The 24,670-nt window shown below is 42.1% G+C and overlaps 1 protein-coding gene across 2 annotated transcripts; it reads left to right on the plus strand.

Annotated features, from left to right (window-relative positions):
* The first annotated feature begins 5,596 nt into the window (after positions 1 to 5,596).
* Positions 5,597 to 11,484, plus strand: LOC123181015 (WD repeat-containing protein 91 homolog). 2 transcript variants are annotated; one of them, XM_044593223.1, is made up of 16 exons: positions 5,597 to 5,855; positions 6,080 to 6,485; positions 6,573 to 6,695; positions 6,864 to 7,005; positions 7,295 to 7,494; positions 7,811 to 7,869; positions 7,943 to 8,037; positions 8,124 to 8,226; positions 8,338 to 8,432; positions 8,507 to 8,569; positions 8,837 to 8,912; positions 9,012 to 9,120; positions 9,275 to 9,387; positions 9,675 to 9,733; positions 10,736 to 10,844; positions 10,932 to 11,484. In XM_044593223.1, exons 2-16 carry the CDS (start codon positions 6,095 to 6,097, stop codon positions 11,064 to 11,066), a joined length of 1,872 nt encoding a protein of 623 aa, XP_044449158.1. In that variant the 5' UTR covers positions 5,597 to 5,855; positions 6,080 to 6,094; the 3' UTR covers positions 11,067 to 11,484. The 2 variants fall into 2 exon arrangements, 1 of the variants encoding a protein (XP_044449158.1); XR_006491443.1 differs by having other exon boundaries at positions 5,623 to 5,855; positions 6,573 to 7,005; positions 8,354 to 8,432.
* The last annotated feature ends 13,186 nt before the right edge of the window (positions 11,485 to 24,670 follow it).

A 24,670-nucleotide genomic window follows, 5' to 3' on the forward strand; every position in this document is an offset into this window, starting at 1 on the left:
TGCTAAGCTAACGGATGAGTCTTGTCCATCACATCATTCTCTAATGATGTGATCCCGTTCATCAAATGACAACACATGTCTATGGCTAGGAAACTTAACCATCTTTGATTAACGAGCTAGTCTAGTACAGGCATACTAGGGACACTCTGTTTGTCTATGTATTCACACATGTACTAAGTTTCCGGTTAACACAATTCTAGCATGAATAATAAAAATTTATCATGATATAAGGAAATATAAATAACAACTTTATTATTGCCTCTAGGGCATATTTTCTTCACAAGACCCATCCGTTTGCTTAGCATAATGATCGTTCTGTTTTATTGCTATTGCTTTCTTCATGTCAAATACATATTCCTTTGACTATGAGATTATGCAACTCCCAGATAATGGAGGAATGCCGTGTGTGCTATCAAACATAACAACGTAACTGGGTGATCATAAAGATGCTCTACAGGTATCTCCGAAGGTGTTTGTTGAGTTGGCATAGATCAAGATTATGATTTGTCACTCCGAGTATCGGAGAGGTATCTCTGGGCCCTCTCGGTAATACACATCATAAGCTTGCAAGCAAACGACTAAGGAGTTAGTCACAAGGTGATGTATTACGAAACGAGTAAAGAGACTTGCCGGTAACGAGATTGAACTAGGTATCAAGATACCGACGATCGAATCTCGGGCAAGTAACATACCGATGGACAAAGGGAATTACGTATGTTGTCATAACGGTTCGACCGATAAAGATCTTCGCAGAATATGTAGGAGCCAATATGAGCATCCAGGTTCCGCTATTGGTTATTGACCGGTGAGGTGTCTCATTCGTGTCTACATAGTTCTCGAACCCGTAGGGTCCGCACGCTTAACGTTCGATGACGATATAGTATTAAATAAGTTATGTGATTTGGTGACTGAATGTTGTTTGGAGTCCCGGATGAGATCACGGACATGACGAGGAGTCTCAAAATGGTCGAGAGGTAAAGATTGATATATAGGACGATGCTATTCAAACACTGGAAGTGTTTCGGGGGGGGGGGGTACCACGTACTTATCGGGTCACCGGAAGGGGTTTCGGGCACCCCCGGGAAAAGATATGGGCCTTATGAGCCAAGAGGGGAAACACACCAGCCACAAGGGGCTGGTGCGCCCCCATATATATGGGCCTTATGAGCCAAGAGGGGAAACACACCAGCCACAAGGGGCTGGTGCGCCCCCATATGGGCCGGCCAAGGTGGAGAAGGAAAGGGGAAGGAGGAAAGGTAAGTGTAAATTAGGATTCCCACTTCCTTCTCTATCCCCCCTTCTTTCCTTCCCCCTCCGACATATATGGCAGGGAGGGGCGGCCAAGGGCAGGAGCCCAAGTAGGATTCGGTTCTACTTGGGGCGCCCCTAGGCCTCTCCCCTCTCCCTCCCACCTATATATATATATATATGTCTGTGGGGGGGCGCCCTAGCACACACCGGACAATTGCCTAGCCGTGTGCGGCGCCCCCTCCACCGCTTACACCCCCGGTCATATTTTCGTAGTGCTTAAGCGAAGCCCTGCGGAGATCACTTCACCATCACCGTCACCACGCCGTCGTGCTGACAGAACTCATATACTACCTCGACGTCTTGCTGGATCAAGAAGGTGAGGACATCACCGAGCTGAACATGTGCAGAACACGGAGGTGCCGTGCGTTCGGCACTTGATTGGTTGAACCGCGAAGAAGTTCGACTATGCTACCTCTTGAGCATGCGTTGGTTTTTCCCTTGAAGAGGAAAGGGTGATGCAGCAAGGTAGCGTAAGTATTTCCCTCAGTTTTTGAGAACCAAGGTATCAATCTAGTAGGAGGCCACACACAAGTCCCTCGTACCTACACAAACAAATAAGAACCTTGCAACCAACGCGATAAAAGGGGTTGTCAATCCCTTCACGGCCACTTGCAAAAGTGAGATCTGATAGAGATGATAAGATAATATTTTTGGTATTTTTATGATAAAGATTAAAAGTAAAGATTGCAAAAATAAACGGCGACAGAAATAGCTAGTTGACAGGAGATTAATATGATGGAAAATAGACCCGGGGGCCATAGGTTTCACTAGTGGCTTCTCTCAAGATAGCATAAGTATTACAGTGGGTGAACAAATTACTGTCGAGCAATTGATAGAAAAGTGCATAATTATGAGAATATCTAGGCATATCATGTATATAGGCATCACGTCCGTGACAAGTAGACCGACTCCTGCCTGCATCTACTACTATTACTCCACCCATCGACCGCTATCCAGCATGCATCTAGAAGTTCATAAGAACAGAGTAACGCATTAAGTAAGATGACATGATGTAGAGGGATAAACTCAAGCAATATGATATAAACCCCATCTTTTTATCCTCGATGGCAACAATACAATACGTGCCTTGCTGCCCCTGCTGTCACTGGGAAAGGACACCGCAAGATTGAACCCAAAGCTAAGCACTTCTCCCATTGCAAGAAAGATCAATCTAGTAGGCCAAACCAAACTGATAATTCGAAGAGACTTGCAAAGATAACCAATCATACATAAAAGAATTCAGAGAAGATTCAAATATTGTTCATAGATAATCTTGATCATAAACCCACAATTCGTCGGATCTCGACAAACACACCGCAAAAAGAGTTACATCGAATAGATATCCAAGAAGATCGAGGAGAAATTTGTATTGAGATCCAAAGAGAGAGAAGAAGAAGCCATCTAGCTAATAACTATGGGCCCGAAGGTCTGTGGTGAACTACTCACACATCATTAGAGAGGCTATGGTGTTGATGTAGAAGCCCTCCGTGATCGGTGCCCCCTCCGGCGGAGCGCCGGAAAAGGCCCCAAGATGGGATCTCACGGGTACAGAAGGTTGCGACGGTGCAAATAGGGTTTCGTGGTGCTCCTGGATGGTTTCGGGGTACGTAGGTATATATAGGAGGAAGAAGTAGGTCGGTGGAGCCATGAGGGGCCCATGAGGGTTGGGGGCGCGCCCAGGGGGCAGGCGCGCCTCCCTGCCTCGTGGCCTCCTCGGTGATTTCTTGACGTCCACTCCAAGTCCTCTGGATCACATTTGTTCCAAAAATCACGTTCCCGAAGGTTTCATTCCGTTTGGACTCCGTTTGATATTCCTTTTCCGCGAAACACTGAAATAGGCAAAAAAACAACAATTTGCACTGGGCCTTGGGTTAATAGGTTAGTCCCAAAAATAATATAAAAGTGTATAATAAAGCCCATTAAACATCCAAAACAGAATATATAATAGCATGAAACAATAAAAAATTATAGATACGTTGGAGACGTATCAGACTACATCAACCGCGTTGTGAAACGCTTCCGCCTATGGTCTACGAGGGTACGTAGACACACTCTCCCCCTCGTTGCTATGCATCTCCATGGATATATCATTGCGTGTGCGTAGATTTTTCTTCCATGCAACGATTCCCAACACTAAATTGCTCTCAGATCGTTGCCTGGTCATATGAAACGTACCGAGACAGAGAACAAAGCACAACGCCAGCACCTCGCCGTTCCTTCTGCCATGAGCCGTCCCCCTTGCCGTGCTTACTTCTCGGCGTGCCGCCGCCTCCCCTGATTCATCCCGTTATCCCCTTGTCCTGCTTCTTTTCCTCCCCAGAGGCATGAACATGTACATTCTAGTGCGCGCCGGATAGGTCTGACATGTGACCATGAACATTATGGTGGACGAGGAGTGCTAGTGGGCAAGCTTCAAGAGTACGAGTAGAAACGTGTTGTTCACGGTGAGAATGATGTTGAAAATTTTATTGTATCCATATCAATAAAACTATTCATCAACACATGTTACATCCATCCAATCTGAATTTTGATACAGCCATATGAAGAAGCATCCATATCTTCTTATAATAGTTGCTACAACCATCAACACGAAGACATTTGTTAGTGTGTGTCACTAGTATTTGAGCCATATGTTAAGAAAGCTAGCAAGGAGCAGGTACAGCAAGCTCCAGCGAGCACTTCTCCATCTAGGCAGCAAATGCAATGAGCAACGCCTGGATGGGAGACATGTGGGAGGAGGAACGGCGAGGTGCTGGTGCGGGGAAGGAGGCACGGCCAGGCAGCAGCTCGTCGGGGAGGAGGCATGGCGAAGCAGTAGCGTAATGAAGGACGCACGTCGAGGCGGCGGCGCACTGCTTTGTCTCCCTGTCTCCTTGGTTTCATATGGCCACGAAACAATCCGAGGGCAAATTCGTCCCAACCAACATGAGATATGGGCCTGGACGTGGAAAAGGAGGGGAAAAACCAATTTCTGCTATTTTGTCCAGCTATCAATCAAAGATGTGCTATTTAATCCAATTAAAAGAAAGATGCTATAGGATCAAAGTCCCAGGAAAGGTGTGGCATTTTCTCAAATTACCTGTAGGAGCAAACCTGGATGAATCAGTGAAAAGACTCGAAGTTATGGCTTATTTTGCAGCCCTGGTGGGTTGGTACACGGTCGTACCGCGCACCGTCTTCCCTCACGAGTTGGCACGTGTAGTTTTGTATTTTGGTCATCATTCTTCATACGAATCTAATTTTGATGTTCTTGGATTCGTTGATCTCGTATAAAAAACCCATGTTATTGGCTCTTCAATTTAGCCTAGTTGGAAAATGTCAAATTATCCAACTATCCAAAGATCCTGGATCTGATGGCTGGAACTTCTCCAGTTTGGCTCTAGGTTGGTCATTTGCGAGGTACGAAGTCCATGGGAGTGTCAATACACCTACAAAGGCAACAAACAAAAGAAAACTAATAAAACTAACAAAAACTAAAGAGTATGCAATGCTCGCATTAAAATGAATCAAAATGGTATTTATGCATAATGAACATACGAATTGTATGAATGACTCAATGTGGCATGATATATGGAGTTACTATGATACAAATGAGCTTGAAGATGGATCAGAAAATAGAGCCATCAGTCGTCACTGGAATTGGAATAGATCTCATTTGTGGTAGGTGGTCTAGATGAAGTGGCTCTACGTGGACGCTCATATATGCCCACATCTTCACCATCACCACTCTTTGATGAAACATCCATATCCTCGGGTCGCTCTCTAATAACAACAACAACCACAATTAATGGATCAATGCAAACATTAACCTCATGAATATGAGTCTCCACAACTCTCTCGAAGCTCTCTTGATTCTTCGCAAGGTTAGCTATTTTTTGCTCAATCCGTTCAAGAATTGTATATGTAAATTTTTTGAGAATCTTCGGCTTTGTATTTACTGGAATTTGTGGATGTGCCTGAGAGGCCGACGAAAGAGATCAATGTTGCAGTGTGAATACTAACTTCTTGTTTTGTAATGATGTGAAACTCTAGCGGTGACAATATCAACGTCATCAGAACGTGCAGGAGGCTGATAACGAAGACCTCCCCAAGAACTTAATTGTATTTTTTCTTTTGTTTTAGCAGTTTTAATGCTTCCGTTTGATTAATATAAGCCTTCCGTTCGTTTGGGAAAAGAATAGAAATTAGGATTATGGGGGAAAAAATCTTATTTTTTAAAGAATTTTTTTCGCTCTCGAGAGCCAAGCTTTACTGCTCTCCCCCGTACCTGTACATTTCTTTGTTCTTTCTCCTTCAGTCCAATCTCTCACATAGTCCACCACCGCGTGCTCTACGGCTGCCGCCGCTACCTCGCGTCACCGCCGACGCCTCAATCCCGCCCCACGCCTCCCCCTGCCCCCGTCGCCCCCAGCACCACGCGGCACCCAAAACACCCCAGCCTCTAACGCGTGTCGCTGCCATCGCCGTTACCGCCCTTCCTCGTCGCGACATCGCGTTCCTGCCATCTCCACCCGGTCTGCAATTCTTGGCCATTAGGTTTTGAGGTATGAGTTTGTTCTCACCAACTGTTTACTTAAGCTCCACTTGCCTCGACAATTTCCGGTTATGCCGGTGCACACATCCGGCACACCATCTAGATCCGTCCCTGCTTGACACTTTCTAGGGTAGGGTGGAGATCATTGTTGGCCTAGTGTCAGTTTCTCACATTTACTCTTTTCATTATGCTTAAACTTTTATGCTCTTAGCTATTATTTCTTTCCATTTGCAGTAACACTGGACAGAAATGGAGAATGTGCAGTATGCCGAAGAACTCGTGAGGGAGTTTCTTGTCTTCAGGGGTTTCACGAACACGCTGCAAGCTTACGAGGCAGAATTGTCCACCGAGATCGGCAGGAACTTTGAAGTAGACAAGATCCTAGATTTAGTGTTCTCAGTGTACATACCAAAATACCAACTGGATAGACTGCTAAGCATCTTCAGCTTTTTAAAACAGTGTTTCACTTCACCTGCGGACACGGTACTCTACACGGCGCTTCTTAAACTGGAGCAGTCAGTATTACGCTATTATGTTGTCAATGCCTTGAAATCTGGAAGGCAAGAAAAAGTTGTTGAATTCTTTAGCGCAAGCGGCAGTTATCTGATGCAAAAGCGTGAAGATTGGATAGCATGGTTTGGTGCGTCTTCTTAGCCTTCTAGTGCTCTGTTGCTCACATTGTGTCTGCTTCTACTTACGCTTTGCCAATCTCAATGACACTATGCAGCTATACCATATATTAAGAACCCAAGCTTGGATCCACAGTTCCGTATGTATTTTTCCAAAGAATGGTCAGACACTTTGGTTCTTTCATTTCGGAACTTCTTAAGTGGGATATTCAATGGTACTCATATCCTTTTACAGCAATCGTATTCAATTGTGCTCAAGTTAGCAGGATGCTTTTCATCTTTCCTAATACACAAACTTCTTATCAGATTTATAATTTACTCGCATTCTTGTTGACCGCCAAACTAAAATTATGGTTTGCTTAAACACTGTTTTATCCTTAAGTTTCCACGAATCCCAGCTCTTTTGAAGATTAGCACTGAAAAAAACATGATCAAGTGCCTCAAGAGTGACATAAAGCAACTGAATAACAAATTGTCAGAACTGCAAGCATTGTTAGAGGTGAAGGAAGTTGAACTATCTCTGCTGAGAAGGTAAAGCTATGCTCTTTAAACTGCAAAATTGCTCATATATCTTCAGATGCATGGCCTTTTGTAAATAGGCTATCATCTGTTTGCAACTTTGCATACAAATAGCTGATTTACAGATGTGATAGAACTAATAAAACTAGGTTCATCAAGTGCTCTTAGCTTCAGCTTTCTTTACTATTAGGTTACATAGCTTATCAATGTAGAGTATGACGTAGAATGTGACTGCTAGAGTTTTTACGAATCTCAAGCGTCTACGGGTATCCGCTAAATATCTCGTAACTGATAAATACAGGAGTGGTAATAGTATTGATTCTGGACACAAGAATTTACTCAAGATTACTACAGCTGGTTCTTCCGCTGATGGACAAGCTTCCTCAGGAGTCTACGAAGAATCCTCAACTTCAAGTATACAGGGTGTTGACTCACATACTTTGAGTTCAGTAAAATCAAGAGATGAGAAATTGTGCGATTCTTCTTGGATGAGCAATGCAGGTTGGCTCCTTTTACTAGCTAGTTTTTTTTCCGTACCATATTTTTTTAGACTGGTTTTCTCAACCATATGTATGATTATTTACCATTGGGTTATGCGAGGTAACTAATGTTTTTTGGTCTGCCGACATAAGTACATAGCCTTTCTTTCCCATCAACCATTCTAATATCCGCACTTTGGATTACTTTTATGCTTCACCGAACATATATTTCTGTTTTGATTTTCTTCAATGTATTTGTTCTGTAGATGCCCATTTAGGATACTACATTTGTCTTACATATGAAAATCTTGAAGAATAATATGTTTCTTTTGTTGCAGAAAATGAGCAGATTTTGGTGACAGAGGAAGATTTTCCTGAAGTGAAGGTGGATTTTCAGGTACGCTATAGTTTATCCCTAGTAATTATCCATCTTCGTGGTTTCCTATATCACTAATTAAACCTGCTAACAGGAAACATTTTTAGGCCATAACAGTTCCATAAGTAGCTGTCGGTTTTCTGCTTCTGGATCAAATATTGCCAGTTCTTCGACTGATGGCACAGTGAGGTAATTGCGCTATCTTAATTCTGATTTATTTTTTGCCTAACTGAAGTTTCTAGACTTTGACCCGTTGATTTTTCAAACTCATAAAGAATTTGGACATACGACTCATCAACACCATCATCAAAAAATGCAACTATATACTGTGGAGCTGAAGTCAGAGCACTTTCTTGGGAATGCAGATCTGACCGCTTGGTATGTCTATCGTATATTTTAATTCTACCACATTAGTTTTTCCACACCATTTCACCTTCGAAGAACATATTTTAAGACTTTTGTTTTATCACCCATTTCTCTTGACAATAGCTGCTCATAGGCACAGCTAATGGAGGCATTAAAGCTTGGAATGCTGATGCAAAGAGAGTTGTTTGTGACCTCAGTACATCCAAGGACTTCCCAAGGTTAGAAGTTACCACCTATTACTTTTGGGCTCACAACTGTATCTATGCTGATGAAGCTTTTCAATTTCTTGCAGTGTGCTTGATTTGAAGTGTAGCCCTGTAGATCCCGTGTTCGTCTCCGCAGCTGCATCGAGACGGTAAACCTCAGATTTCTTGCTTTGTAAGAAATCAGTTGCCAGTTGCTGCAAAATGGCAGCTTCTTTCTCCTACAAAAAAGCTTTACTGCTAAACGCCTGTTTCTGACAGCAGAGTTTTGTCCTATTTTCACATATCAATTTAAACTATAAAAGTAATACTAGTTTCAGCACGACCTATCTACAACTAGTAGTATAGCTCTCAAATACCATTGTCTTATTGTACCGTCAATTGTATTGTCTTATTTCCAGCTTTAAATTACTTTTCAGGCATGGATCAACTATATTTGACAGAACAGGATTTGCCTCCTTGACAGTATGGCATATGAAAACATGGAAGCCTCTGGTACTGATTTTTTTTTCTTTCAACCCCTTATCTTGAACCTAGTGGAAGTCTCTAGCCAGTAACCTTTCCGTTATATATTTCCGTTTCTTCTATTTGAAGACAGTCCTCCCTCTTGGCGAGGATCCACCTGCTATTACTTCACTTTGCTTCAATCACAATGGGAAGATCTTGGCAGCCTCTGCAACAGATGGCATGATTCACATGTTTGGTATCCTTTTATTATGTTAACTGCCATTGACTTGGTATTTGGTATCATTTATTGCTTGAGGACAGCTAGAACTTGGTTATGTTGTTTCTTTGAGATATTATTTGTGTTTTATGATTGTTGGAGCCCATAGTACTACTCCCTTTACTGCACATAGACATGTCTGCTGGTCTACAAATCACCGGATGGCCTGCTCATGATTCCCCTGTCAGCTCAGTTCTTTTTGGGCCAGCTGAAACAAGCATCTTCAGTTTAGGCTCAGATGGAAAGGTATATAGCCCCTTTTAGTACATAAATGCAACTCTGTTGATGTATACTGTATATGCAAGTACATAACATAATGGTAATTGTATGCACCATTGGACCCTGTGAATCATAGTCTTCTAAATTCCAATGCTTAATCAGCTTTAGGCAAAGTAACAACTGTAGTATTGTTATAGGTTAACTTTCACTTCGTACTTGTATTAATTGATTTTCGTATACAAATATGTACCCCATAATCTTTGGCTTAGCTTGTGTGGTTGTATTATATCTAATGTTAACTGTATGATCTTTAGATATTTGAGTGGAGCTTGCACAATCAAGGTCAGATTATTTGGTCAAGAGATTGCAGTAGGTAAGAGTATTTCACAGTTGGTGAATCATCATTGAATTGCAAATGGCAGCTAGTGTTGGTTTGGTAAAAATGTACTTCAAACCCTTCATTTCTTTCACATATGTTCTCACTCCCACTTATTGGAGTAATGGGAGTGGAAAAGGTGTTTAAGTACGCATATACTATAAATCTGTGTACCAGCCATATCCAGTCTTGCAGTATGTGAAATAAATATTTTCAGCCAATCCAAAGAGACTAATTTGAACTATTTGGTTTCAGGCAAAACAATAGTTTTCTAGCAAGATCTCTATGCTAATGTGCTCCTATGCATTTTCGTGTGGTGCATCTGGCATATAGATTTCACACACACTTTGCACACCAAACTGTTTGTCAATCCACAGGTTTGAGGAAAACCAGTATTCCTTGAAGCTTTTCCTATATAGGGTCTGTAGACAGTTTTAGATGCATACTTGAAACTCAGTAATAGCACATAATTTTGAAATTATTAGTATGCATCGAATTGACAATTAAGTTTTTTTTCATAACAATCTTGAGCTATCCCATGTGAATGCACAGCCTCTGATATCTGATAATATCTAATGTTGTTAGGAAATACGAAGCTCTAATACCATGTTAGGAAATATGCAACTAATATTATTGAGAGGCCAAAACCAGCATGTATACACATGCATGAGGATGCCAAGAGACTAGAGTGCAGAAGGTCAAAAGACATCACTAATATAACTCTAACAAATGTCACATTAGATTTCTTGATATTAGGTGAAAATTTGAAAGGAACACTGTTATTTGTGTAGGATTAAGCTCGATTTAGACAGTCCGGCTAGTTGAATTTGTGCCAATGGACTGCTGGAGTACTTTTTGACATGAGACTGCTAAACTACTTGAATGCTCTGCCTGATTGAACTTTTATTTTACCAGAACAGCATGGTATATTGTGTTGGTGTACTATGCAACTGCGAAGCATTCCTTTCTGATTTCTCCTAATTTGTCTTCTGTCACCAGGTTTTGTAACCCTGAGAGCTTTAACAAACACATGCATGAGGTAGCGTTGGATTCTAATGGCAAGAGACTTCTTGCTTCTTCGGGTTTGGTTCGGGCTCCAATATACCAGGTTTCCACATTGTCCACACTCCCTAATTAAGTTCGTTTTGCTGAAGTAGATAGATGCCAACACAGCAGTCCACTATATCCCTTTCAGGTGCAAGGCCATGAGAGAGGGTTGAGGACACTTCCTCATACTGCACCTATAACAAGTGTGGACTGGCACCCCACGCGGCCAATCTATGTTACTGGTTCTGAAGACCACTCTGTCCGCGTCACATCCATTCTATGATATTCTATGTTGAGCAGTTTGCCCTTGAGATTTTGTTGATTGTCCAGTTCCATGGAGTGCTGCTCCGTGGAGTGACCTCCAAGAGATGAACCAGTTCCATGGATCCTCATGATATTCCTGATTATCTCATCCAGATAGATCCTTTTCCGTTGGAAAACTGGGTCATGTTTGTGTTTGTAGACTTGGCAAGCCGGTGAAACTATGTTGTAAAAACGGGTGAAAACATCTGTGATCTCTTTACATGGTAGGAGCCTAGGATCTTTACAGCAGGTTTCTCCCATTCTCATCAAAAGAATTAGGGATCAATCCATGCCTGGCACCAGTTTTTTTATGATGTATTGCTGGTTTCTGAAGGAAAAATGATGTGTTGCTGTTTGATTAGCAAATATTGTCCTATCAGTTGATGGTTTGGGGCCAATTAGGGTTCTATTTCAAGCATCTCAGAGCGCTTTTACGTAATTCTTGTGAAATCCTAGTAATAATAACTAGTCGATTTACAGAGTCCCCGAGTTTGCAGTGGTGTACTGGTGTCTATCCATCTGTGACTTGTCTTTTTTTGTTCTAAAAGTAACTCATCTCTGAAATCTTCAGTCCTCCAAATCGGGGCAGATGTCATGGACGCTGCCGCTGTTTGTTCTATATACAATTGATTGCCTTTGACTTGCTTGGATCGAAACTTCATATCAAACAAAGTGCAATGAATTTATTGTAGGGTAGGTCAACCAACGACGGTTAGTTGATATACATCTATTGATGTGGCAAAATATATATAGTCAGATTTTTTAGGGAACTTCACAATTCAGCAAGTACTGTATTAAAGAAAAAAAAGGAAGTGTTTGGCGAGCAAATATTTGCTTGCTAGCGATCATGAGCAAACTATCTCCTTGTACTCAACCATTTCACATAATCTGGACCTCTGTGAGTGAATTGAGCTGCGAATCAAGGGAGAGTTATGTCTACAGCTCTTTCCAGGGAGCCAACAATAACCATTTTTGTCTGAAAATAGGATTCCCCCAGCTGTGGATAGCTCGTACATGGGACCACCAAGCAGAATTATGTTCTAATGGGTCAACATGGAGTTAATTTCACCGGCAACAGCAGCGCAAGTAGTTAGCAGCAGCTAGCAACAAATAAAGCATATTTGCATTGGTACATGATTCCCCCAGCGATGGTGAAGCATGGGCACATTATCAATCGAAGCAATTTGCAAAAGAAAAGGAAAAAGAAAAAAAAACGTATCCATCAAAGCCATGTTCTATCAACAACAACGTACGAAGCGACAAAGGGATTAACTATGGATGCACAGTTGTACAGGAATTAGCATAACCGCCACATGCACGGACTTAACTGCGTTGGCATTACTCCACGACACTACACTTTTTTCTTAGTTATGTTATTTTTTTTAAAAGAAGAAAAGACTCCCGGCCTCTGCATCAGATGATGCACACGGACATATATTATTTAGTTATTATCGATAATGCCAAATCCAGCTTACAAAGAGCCAAAAAAAAAACTTGAGGCCATCCACGTTGGACATGCTTCGCGGCATCTTGAAATCAAATCACCGCAACATTGTTAGTAGAAAAAGACACAATGCTCCAACACAGTGCCTTCAAGAGAGAATTGCCGCTCGCATGTCGATATCGACGAACCTAACCAGATATCAGCCAAGGATATCACCGCGAAGTAGATCTTTGAACCAACACCTTCAACAAGGTAACAACGCACAGACGTCGACGCCACCTGATCAAGCCATAGGGCAAGATTCTGAGTTTACCCAGAAAAAATGCAACCTTGGTGTGCCACCATAGTCGTCGTCCACCACTCTACTGGCCTGCTCACATTGAACCGACCGGCCAAAGGAGAAGAAATATTTGCACCATTCACTCTGCCATGTCTCGCTGTCGTCTTTGGGGGTGCCAACAAGATATCCGGCTCCAACAATTCTGCACACCTCGACCCCTCCAACCTCAAAAAGATTGTCCTCTCAAATGCGAGGAACCAGGCAGAAATATTTGCACCACAAATCAAAGTGGCCCTCACAGCCGAGGAAGGCCTCACATAAAGTGACAAACCCAGCTATGTGAAGAATCAAGTTGGGCGTAAGGTGATGGAGTTAAATCCCATAGAATTTTAGAAGGCCTCCGAGGAAGGGGTAGATAGGGGGGCCTAATCGCCAGAGGAGGAAGAGGACAAAGCATACTTGTTCATCATCTTGTGGCATCGGGAAGTTGTCATTAAGAATGCCACTGTCCAGGAAACCAACCCTGGGCGAATCTACGCAAACTCTGGATCTGGAAGATACCATGAGGTAGCGAGTCTGTTCAGGTTCCCTTGAGCAACAAACAACTCTTCCAGACTCCGTCGAGAGGGCCGGCAAGGCACGTAGATGAGCTGGCGATATTCTACATTGTGTCGAGATCTAGAAGCAACGATGGAGGTAAGAAGAAGATAAGATCCACACGGAAAAGAGGAGGTGGAAGGGATGTAAAAGCTCTTGTATTTTTTCCTTCACTTTATATGGAAAACCCTGTCTTGGGATAATGGGACGCTTGAGTCACGGAGTGGTAAATCCGCGTGTTTCCCAGGTGTCGTGCGAAGCGTGTGTGCACGGATCGAGGAAAGATATTATAATGCCACTAAAGTGAAACTCAGGATTCCTGATCGGACGTATCAATGGTGGGACCTCGGTTGAGCGACGTATTCGAAGGACTGCCATATAAGGCCCGCGATTGGCCTTCGAAAGAAGCGCCCATAAGGCATCTACTTCGACGCAGAAGACCTTGGATCCAATATCCTCAGCACCGACACTAATTCGGGAGGCAAGAATGTCAAGTTTGTTGAACTCGCCTGCGAAGCCGAAGACCCAAGATGAAGTGACGACTCTGAGGAGTCGACCGATGTCCTCGGCTTGAAGACCAGTTCAGGAGCTACTGACGGTGTCCTAGACTAGGGGGTGCTAACCACGTCAGCCTGCTAGTCATGGGCCGGTCCGGGGATCCCAAGACAACAGAAGAAGGGGGCCATGTTTGCCATGACCCATGGCATACTCAAGAAGGAATCCTCCGAAGACTTGGCACATACTTCAAGACACGTTTGAATCATCGACATGTTTATCCCTTGATAGAACCGACCTACATGTAACCCTAGGTACCCCCGATGCCTATATAAGCCAAGGCGTTTAGTCCATAGGGTTAAGTGAGACACATACGATCACAAGGTAGATTATCCCGTACTTTGTATTCCATCCACAATCAATACAACAGAAGAAGGACGTAGGATTTTACCTCTTTGAAAGGGCCCGAACCTGGGTAAAACATCGTGTCCCTCTTTATCCTGTTACCATCTAGCTAAGATCACCAGCTCGGGAACCCTACACGAGATCTGCGGGATTCAACCCCGACAATCGGTCTCCTCGTTTTTGGTATTGTTCTTCTTTTCATTGTCGTGTTATGGCATCCTTGTGAGATAGTCAACTATGTCTGGCCAAACGATAACGGATGTCGTCACACCGAGAGGGCCCTAAGAATATTTTTCCATCGTCGGAGGAGAAAATCCCATGCTTGAGTTTGTAGGATCGAAAGTATGTCTAGGGGGGGGGGGTGATTAGACTACTTGACCAAATAAAAATCTAGCCTTTTCCCAATTTTATATCTTGGCAGGTTTTAGCAACTTAACACAAGTCAAGCAACCAACCTACACATGCAATTCTAAGAGTATAGCAGCGGAATGTAAATCATTGCATATGAAGGTAAAGGGAAGGAGTTTGGAGGGAGCAAACGCAATGTAGACACGGAGACTTTTGGCGTGGTTCCGATAGGTGGTGCTATCGTACATCCACGTTGATGGATACTTCAACCCACGAAGGGTAACGGTTGCGCGAGTCCACAGAGGGCTCCACCCACGAAGGGTCCACGAAGAAGCAACCTTGTCTATCCCACCATGGCCATCGCCCACGAAGGACTTGCCTCACTTGGGTAGATCTTCACGAAGTAGGCGATCTCATTGCCCTTACAAACTCCTTGGTTCAACTCCACAATCTTGACGGAGGCTCCCAAGTGACACCTAACCAATCTAGGAGACACCACTCTCCAAAAGGTAATAGATGGTGTGTTGATGATGAACTCCTTGCTCTTGTGCTTCAAATGATAGTCTCCCCAACACTCAACTCTCTCTCACAGATTTGGCTATGGTGGAAGGATGATTTGAGTGGAAAGCAACTTGGGGAAGGCTAGATATCAAGATTCTTGTGGTTGGATTGGAATGTCTTGGCCTCAACACATGAGTAGGTGGTTCTCTCTTTGAAAATGAATGCTGGAAGTGTAGGCACGTTCTGATGGCTCTCTCCTGAATGGAGAAGGGGGTGGAGGGGTATATATAGCCTCCACACAAAATCTAACCGTTACACACAATTTACCAAACTCGATGGGACCGAACAGTGAAACTCGGTGAGACCGACCTGGTTCAAAATGTGAACGTTAGGCTTTTCGGTGGGACCGACATGATCAACTCGGTGGGACCGATGTGCTAGGGTTAGGGCGAAACCTCATCTCGGTGAGACCGATCACATGAACTCGATGAGACCGATTTCACTAATAAGCAAACAAAGACTTGGTCAGGCAAACTCGGTGGGACCGATCGCTCATTTCAGTGAGACCGAAACGTTACGAAAAGGAAACAGAGAGTTTGCATTGCCAACTCGGTGGGACCGATCGCTCATCTTGGTTAGACCGAAACGTTACGAAGGGAAACAGAGAGTTTGGAATCCCATCTCGGTGAGACCGAGATCCCTATCGGTGAGACCGAACTGATTAGGGTTTCTGGCTATGGCTATGTCAAGTGAACTCGGTGGTGCCGGATAGATCAAATCGGCAGGGCCGAGTTTGACTTTAGGTTTAGGACATATGTGGAAATGAGAAAGTGATTGAGGGCTTTCGGAGCATATCACTAAGCATTTTGAGCAAGCAAGCCATTAAGCAACACCTCATCCCCTTTTAATAGTATTGGCTTTTCCTATGGACTCAATTTGATCTTGGATCACTAAAATGAAAGTGTAGAGTCTTGAGCTTTTGCCAATATGTGTCCTTAGCATTTTGAGGGGTCCACATCTCTAGTCCATGCCATGCCAATCACTGAAATTTCTGAAACATTGATCTTGAATGGATATTAGTTTAATGAGCTATATGTTGTTATGAATTACCAAAACCACCCGGGGATTAGTTGCACTTTCAATCTCCCCCTTTTTGGTAATTGATGACAACATATAGATCAAAGCTTCGACAAATGATAATAAGAATGAAATACATCGTCGCTTTGAGAAGTATGTGATAAGCAAGAGCTCCCCCTAAATTTGTGCATTATTTAAAGTTTGCTTTTGAATGCAAATGCACAATCGATTAGGATCATGGGTTACTCTTCGATGTCACATACATCTTGGTGGAGCGCTCAAAATGATAGAATATGAAATATGCACTCATTACCAAGACAAGATGTGAATGATCATACATGAGAGATAGAATATCATCATTCAAGCACAAACATTAAAGTATGATATGATCAAGCACATGACCATATAAGTATCTCACACACACATAAGTAGAGTATCAACCAAACAAGCAAGCAAATAAAGTAGCAAGAGAGACAAAAGAAAGCAAAACACTCTGTCTCTCGAAGCCTATGATCTATACACTTTCTCCCCCTTTGGCAACAAGTTACCAAAAAGCTCGAAAATGCATAGTGCTATACGGCACTCTAAGCACGATCTCCGGGAGCTCCGGAGTGCGAAGAAGGCGTGGAGAGAACAACATCTGCGAAGACTTCGGCTGACATCTGAGGAGCTGGAGGGGTTGCCACTGGAGGGGCAACTGAGGCTGTGGCTGCAGGAGTTGAGGTTGTAGCCCTAGTGTCTATCACTGGCACTGCTGTAGACCTCTGTCTTCTAGGCACCCTCCGATAAGCATCTGTGGTCGTCCTATCACTCATGTACTCAAGCTCTTCTTGTATCTTCTCAACTGAAGTCTGAATCTCAGTGACTTTGACATCCAAGTCATGTAGCTTTGTCTCAAAGATCCTCTCAAGGCTCTCTTGATTTCGAGTCAGGGTAGCTAGTCCTTTCTCTATTCTCATAGTGGCCTCAAGCAGATAGCTGAGCTGGTCCTGCTTGGTCTTGAGATTGACTGCAGAAGGATCTGGAATCTTTGAAGCTTTATCAGCTGAATGGAGCGAAACTTTGCGAGGAATTTTTATTTAATAAATAAGAATTTCTGGAGCCAAGACCTGCCGGGGAGGGGCACCTAGGTGGGCACAACCCACCAGGGCGCGCCTCCCTCTCCTGGCGCGCCCATGTGGGTTGTCCCCACCTGGTGGCCCCGCTGACCCTGATTCCGACGCTATAAAATCCTATTTTTCCAGAAAAAATAAGGGAGAAAGAATTATCGCGATCCACGAGACGAAGCCGCCGCCAAGCCCTGTTCTTCCTCGGGAGGGCAGATCTGGAGTCCGTTTGGGGCTCCAGAGAGGGGGATCTTCGTTCTTCATCATCACCAACCCTTCTCCATCACCAATTCCATGATGCTCCCCACCGGGAGTGAGTAATTCCTTCGTAGGCTCGCTGGTCGGTGAGGAGTTGGATGAGATTCATCATGTAATCGAGTTAGTTTTGTTAGGGCATGCCCTAGTATCCACTATGTTCTTAGATTGATGTTGCTATGACTTCGCCATGCTTAATGGTTGTCACTTTGGGCCCGGGTGCCATGATTTCAGATCTGAACCGTTTATGTTGTCATCATTATATTCATGTTCTAGATCCGATCTTGGAAGTTATAGTCACCTACTACGTGTTATGATCCGGCAACCCCGGAGTGACAATAACTAGGACCACTCCCGGTGATGACCGTAGTTTGAGGAGTTCATGTATTCACTATGTGTTAATGCTTTGTTCCGGTTCTCTTAAAAGGAGGCCTTAATATCCCTTAGTTTCCAATATGGACCCCGCTGCCACGGGAGGGTAGGACAAAAGATGTCATGCAAATTCTTTCCATAAGCACGTATGACTACTTACGGAATACATGCCTACATTATATTGACGAACTGGAGCTAGTGCCGTATCGCCCTAGGTTATAACTGTCTCATGATGAATATCATCCAACAAGTCACTGATCCAGTGCCTACGAATTTATCTTATATTTTTTCTGCTAAGTTACCACTGCTATCATCACTGTTACACTTGCTACAAAATTACTGCTATCACTGTTACTGTTACCGTTGCTGCTGTCACTACTATCAAAACTATCAAACTACTTTGCTATTGATCACTTTGCTGCAAATAATTAATCTCCAGGTGTGGTTGAATTGACAACTCAGCTGCTAATACCTTCAAATATTCTTTGGCTCCCCTTGTGCCGAATCTATAAATTTGGGTTGAATACTCTACCCTCGAAACCTATTGCGATGCCCTATACTTGTGGGTTATCAAGACCTTTTTCTGGCACCATTGCCGGGGAGCATAGCTATATTTGTTGAGTCACTTGGGATTATTATCATATTATCACTATGAAGAATCTGAAGGATGCTAAGACTAAGATATTTCACTTAAGAATGAGGGGAGGTAAGGATTTGCCATCCACTTCTGCTTTAGATTCACCTTCTGTTATAAGTAAACTTGCAACACCACCACATGCTATTAATTCTGATATGTCGCAAGTTATCGATGATGATAATTCTACTATGAATGAATGTTATGATGATGCTAGTACCTTGCTTGATAATGATGATGTGCCACTTGGTGATTTTCTTGATAAACAAATTGCTAGAGTAATACAACATGATGTTGTTGAATCTGATGATGAGCTTGAAACTGAATCTCCTGAAACACCTGCTAGAACTAGCCCTCCTAGATATGAATTGCCTAAGGTACCGGAAGGCTATGTCATGAATGAAGAAACAACTAGAGATATTCTTGCTTGTAAGGATAGAGATGATCTAGATAAATTATTATGCAAGTATAAAGAAAAATCTCTGAATGCTAGAATGAAATGTGATCGTAAGTTTGCTACTTCACCTATCTTTATTGATGATAAGGATTATGAATTCTCTGTCGACCCAGAGTTAATTACTTTGGTTGAATCTGATCCTTTCCATGGTTATGAAACTGAAACTGTTGTGGCACATCTTACTAAGTTGAATGATATAGCTACCCTTTTTACTCATGATGAGAAAACTCGCTATTACTCTATTCTCAAATTATTTCCTTTCTCATTAAAGGGTGATGCTAAAACTTGGTACAATACTCTTGCTCCTCGTTGTGTTCGTAGTCCCAAGGATATGATTTATTACTTCTCTGAAAAATATTTTCCTGCTCAGAAGAAACAAGCCGCCTTACAGGAAATATTTAACTTTTTTCAAATTAAAGAAGAGAGTCTCCCACAAGCTTGGGGGAGGCTTTGCCAATTACTTAATGCTTTGCCTAATCACCCTTTTAAGAAAAATGAAATACTTGATATCTTCTATAATGAACTAACCGATGCTTCTAGGGACTTCCTAGATAGTTGTGCTGGTTGTGTTTTCAGGGAACGAACTGTTGGACAAGCTGAAGAATTATTGAATAATATATTAAAAATTTATGATGATTGGACTATTCCTAAACCACCGGCTAAACCCACTCTGAAGAAGAGGGGTATATTATATGTCAGTCCAGAAGATATGCAAGGGGCAAAGAAATCTATGAAGGAAAAAGGTATTAAAGGTGAGGATGTTAAAATTTTACCTCCTATTGAAGAAATACATGGGCTTAATACACCACCACTCCGTAAGGTGGTAGAGATAAATTCTCTAATGAAGTGCAATGATAATGACAATCCTCACAATATGCACCCTAGTCAATGCCTTTATGAGTTTGAAAACTATATTAGAAAACAAGATCACTTCAATGCAAATGTTATGAAACAACTGAAATACAATTCTGATATGATCGCTCGCTTGAGTGACTTGTTATTAAGAATCTCAAATGATGTTAGAGGTGTTGGAAAACATGCTTCTATGGTTCAAACTCAATTAGAACAAGTTGCTAAATCACAAAGAGAATTGCTTGATGAAATGAATAATAATATACATGACTTTGCTGTTAGAGTTGCAACTAGAGGAGGTAAAATGACTCAGGAACTACTTTATCCTGGGGGACACCCTAAAAGAATTGAAGAAGATTCACAAAGAGTTAACACTGATGCACCTAGTCCTTCTAGAAAGAAAAAGAAGAAGAAAAATGATAGGACTATGCATACTTCAAGTGAACCTGAAATAGAAAAACCTCCTGATAATGATAATGAAACTTCTATCTCTGATGCTGAAACTCAATCTGGTAATGAACACTCACCTAGTGATAATGAAAAAGATAATGATGAGGTTCATGAAGACTCTCAACCAAATGAAAAAGAACCAGACAATGATGTTGAGATAGAACCACCTGTTGATCTTGATAACCCACAACCTAAGAATAAAAGTTATGATAAAAGAACCATGGGTTAAAAAAGCTATGCCTTTTCCACCCAAATCAACCAAAAAGAAAGATGATGAAGAATTTGAACGCTTTGCTGAAATGCTGAGGCCAGTCTTTTTGCGTACTCGCTTGACTGATATCCTTAAAATGCTTCCTTATGCAAAGTATATGAAAGACATCATCACAAATAAGAGAAAAATACCGGAAGCTGAAATTTCCACTATGCTTGCTAATTATACTTTTAAGGATGGAGTACCTAAAGAACTCGGAGATCCGGGAATACCAACTATACCTTGCTATATCAAAAATAATTATGTAAAAAGTGCTTTGTGTGATTTAGGAGCTGGTGTTAGTGTTATGCATTTCTCTTTATATAGAAGACTTGACTTGAATAAACTCACACCTACTGAAATATCTTTGCAAATGGCTGAGAAATCAACTGCCATACCTATCAGTATCTGTGAGGATGTGCCTGTTGTTGTTGCTAATGTCACTATTTTGACTGACTTTGTTATACTTGAGATGCCCGAGGACGACAACATGTCGATTATCCTTGGTAGACTCTTCTTGAATACTGCAGGGGCTATTATTGATTGCAATAAAAGCAAGGTCACTTTTCATATCAATGGTAATGAGCATACGGTGCACTTTCCGAAGAAACAATTCCAAGTGAATGGTATTAATGTTATTGAAAAATCTCCGACAATCACTATTGGAAGTTTTCAAATACCTCTACCTACTGTTGAAAAGAAATATGAAATGCTTATTCTTGGGGACATTCATATCCCCATTGAGGTAACTTAGTGATTTACGAAGGTTCTTCGGTTTCATGCTAATCGAAAGTGGTTGTTAATAAGACCTGATCAACCTTATTAACGGATCATTTTTGAGCAGTATGAAGTTGATGAATTTAGTAAGCACTACCTTCCGTCCCTACTTTTTGTTTTCTGTTTTTATTAGTTAAATAAAATAAAATGCATGTTTTGTCTGTTTTCTGAATTTCCCGTGCAATAAAAAATGACCCAAAAATAAAAGTTCTCAAAATGCCCTGAAAATTTAATACGATTTTTTCTGAATATTTCTGAATTTCTGGTGCAAATAATATCAGAGGGAGGTGCACGAGGTGGGCACAACCCACTAGAGCACACCAGGACCCCCAGGCGCGCCCTGGTGGGTTGTGGTCCCCACGTGGGCCTCCTCACTTATCTCTTCATCCCACATTATCACTTACCTCCAGAAAAAAAATCTCCATAGCTCTCTCTCCCATGTTCTTGCCCTCAAACCCGCGGATTTCGATCTCTTTGCTCGAAGCACCATTTCCGAAACTGTTTCGGGGGATTATTGCTTGGTATGTGACTCCACCGTTTGTCCAATTAGTTTTTTGTTTTAGTGGTTTTTATTTCAAATAATTAGCTACTCTTGGTGCTGTTGTAGATGTGCTTGCATGTTAAATTCTTAGAGTTCTAAGTAGTTTGAATGTTTGCTATGGCCTATATGTATCCCTATGAGTAGTTGGTATCAATTTTGTGAAGTTTTGTTGAGAAATTTTTGTGGGCTAATAAATTTCAGAATTTTGTTCATAGGAAAACCATGAATATCTTTAGGAAATTGATAACCCACAAGTATAGGGGATCGCAACTGTTTTCGAGGGTAGAGTATTCAACCCAAATTTATAGATTCGACACAAGGGGAGCCAAAGAATATTTGCAGGTATTAGCAACTGAGTTGTCAATGCAAACACACCTGGAGATTAATTATCTGCAACAAAGTGATCAGTAGCAAAGTAGTATGATAGTTTGGATAATAGTAGCAGCAGTAACGGTAACGGTAACAGTGATAACAATAATTTTGTAGCAAGTGTAACAGTGAAGATAGAAGTAGTAAATTAGCAAGAACAATATAGGATAAATTCGTAGGCATTGGATCGGTGACTTATTGGATGATATTAATCATGAGACAATTATAACCTAGGCGATACGGCACTAGCTCCAGTTCGTCAATATAATGTAGGCATATATTCCGTAAATAGTCATACATGCTTATGGAAAGAACTTGCATGACAACTTTTGTCCTACCCTCCCATGGCAGCGGGGTCCATATTGGAAACTAAGGGATATTAAGGCCTCTTTTTAATAGAGAACCGGAACAAAGCATTAACACATAGTGAATACATGAACTCCTCAAACTACGGTCATCACCGGGAGTGGTCCCGACTATTGTCACTCTGGGGTTGCCGGATCATAACACGTCGTAGGTGACTATAACCTGCAAGATCGGATCTACAACATGGATATAATTATGATAACATAAACGGTTCAGATATGAGTTCATCGCACCCGGGCCAAAAGTGACAAGCATTAAGCATGGCAAAGTCATAGAAACATCAATCTTAGAACATAGTGGATACTAGGGATCAAGCCTAACAAAACTAACTCGATTATATGATGAATCTCATCCAACTCCTCACCGACAAGCGAGCCCACGAAGGAATTACTCACTCCCGGTGGGGAGCATCATGGAATTGGCGATGGAGAAGGGTTGGTGATGACGAAGAATGAAGATCCCCCTCTCCGGAGCCCCAAACGGACTCTAGATCTCGCCTCCCAATGAAGAACAGGAGGTGACGGCGGCTCCGTCTCGTGGATCATGATAATTCTTTCTCCCTCATTTTTCTGGAAAAATAGGATTTTATAGCGTCGGTTTTAGGGTCAGCGGGGCCACCAGGTGGGGACAACCCACCTGGGCGCACCAGGAGAGGGGGGCGTGCCCTGGTGGGTTGTGCCCACCCGGGTGCCCCTCTCCGGCAGGTCTTGGCTCCATAAATCCTTATTTATTATATAAAAATTCCTCGGAAAGTTTCGTTTCATTCCGAGAACTTTTATTTCTGCACAAAAACAACACCATGGTAGTTCTGCTGAAAACATCGTCTGTCCGGGGTTAGTTTCATTCCAATCATGCAAATTAGAGTCCAAAACAAGAGGAAAAGCATTAGGAAAAGTAGATACGTTGGAGATGTATCAACTCCGCCAAGCTTTAACCTTTGCTTGTCCTCAAGCAATTCAGTTGATAAACTGAAAGTGAAAAAGAAAAACTTTTACCAACTCTTTTGCTCTTGTTTGCATAAATAAGCTTAAACAACACCCAGGTTTTCAGCCTCATTATAACTAACCATGCCAACAATAACTCTTAAATATTATAGGGACTCATATCAATGACATAATCACCTAGCGAGCAATAATAAGATATCTCAAACGGCAACATGTTGTCAAAACAACCATGATATAATATGACAATAGTGGTATCTCGCTAGCCCTTTCTGAGACCGCAAAACATAAATGCAGAGCACCTCCAAAGTTCAAGCAACGACTAAATATTGTAAGTCATGGTAGAAAAGATCTAGTCATGATGCACCCAACATTAGCTACACACAATGCATAAGTCATGACAACTGTGCTCTCAAATTCTAGCGCTTGTTTTAGAAGGTGATGACACAACATAAAAGTAAATAGATAGTGCCTTCGCAGAGGGAAGCAGTGATTTGCAGAGGTTCCAGAGCTCAAGTTTTAAAATAGAGGTAAATGATATTTGGCACATGCACCCTTCTCATTTACTTCACGACCATCAGTTATCAATATCTTCCATGCTAAGCATGCTAGTGGCGGTTCCCAAGCGATAAAAGTAAAGGTTTTGACTCCATTGGGAGTTTTTGTTTGATTATTTGAGAGATTAACTCTTTTTCAGTTTGCAGTTTGGGACTGGGCATCCCTATTACCACCCTTTTCTCGTGCGATGGCGAGTGAATAAACACTTGACCTGAGAATAACCCGCTTAGCATGGAAGATACCGACCACCTCCTGTCGTTCCATGAACGATCCAGGCACACAAAAAGGATATTTATTTAGAAGTTTTTAGAGGTGACACATGCAAATTTACTTAGGACGGCAGGGTAATACTGCATATAGGTAGGTATGGTGGACTCACCTGGAACAACTTTGGGTTCAAGGTTTTTGATGTACAAGCAGAATTCCCACTTAGTACAGGCGAATGCTAGCAATTAGATTGAGAAGCGGCCAGCTAGAGAGCAACAACGGTCATAACCATGCATTATGCA

The sequence above is a fragment of the Triticum aestivum genome, chromosome 1D (assembly GCF_018294505.1).
Source record: "Triticum aestivum cultivar Chinese Spring chromosome 1D, IWGSC CS RefSeq v2.1, whole genome shotgun sequence".
In the NCBI taxonomy this organism is placed as follows: Eukaryota; Viridiplantae; Streptophyta; class Magnoliopsida; order Poales; family Poaceae; genus Triticum; species Triticum aestivum.

Excerpts from the sequence above, each read along its gene's own strand:
- LOC123181015 (XM_044593223.1), top strand. The coding sequence starts at position 6,095 with ATGGAGAATGTGCAGTATGCCGAAGAACTCGTGAGGGAGTTTCTTGTC. Across the intron at positions 9,734-10,735 it reads TGGTCAAGAGATTGCAGTAG|GTTTTGTAACCCTGAGAGCT; the intron begins GTAAGAGTATTT and ends TTCTGTCACCAG. Across the intron at positions 10,845-10,931 it reads TTCGGGCTCCAATATACCAG|GTGCAAGGCCATGAGAGAGG; the intron begins GTTTCCACATTG and ends TATCCCTTTCAG.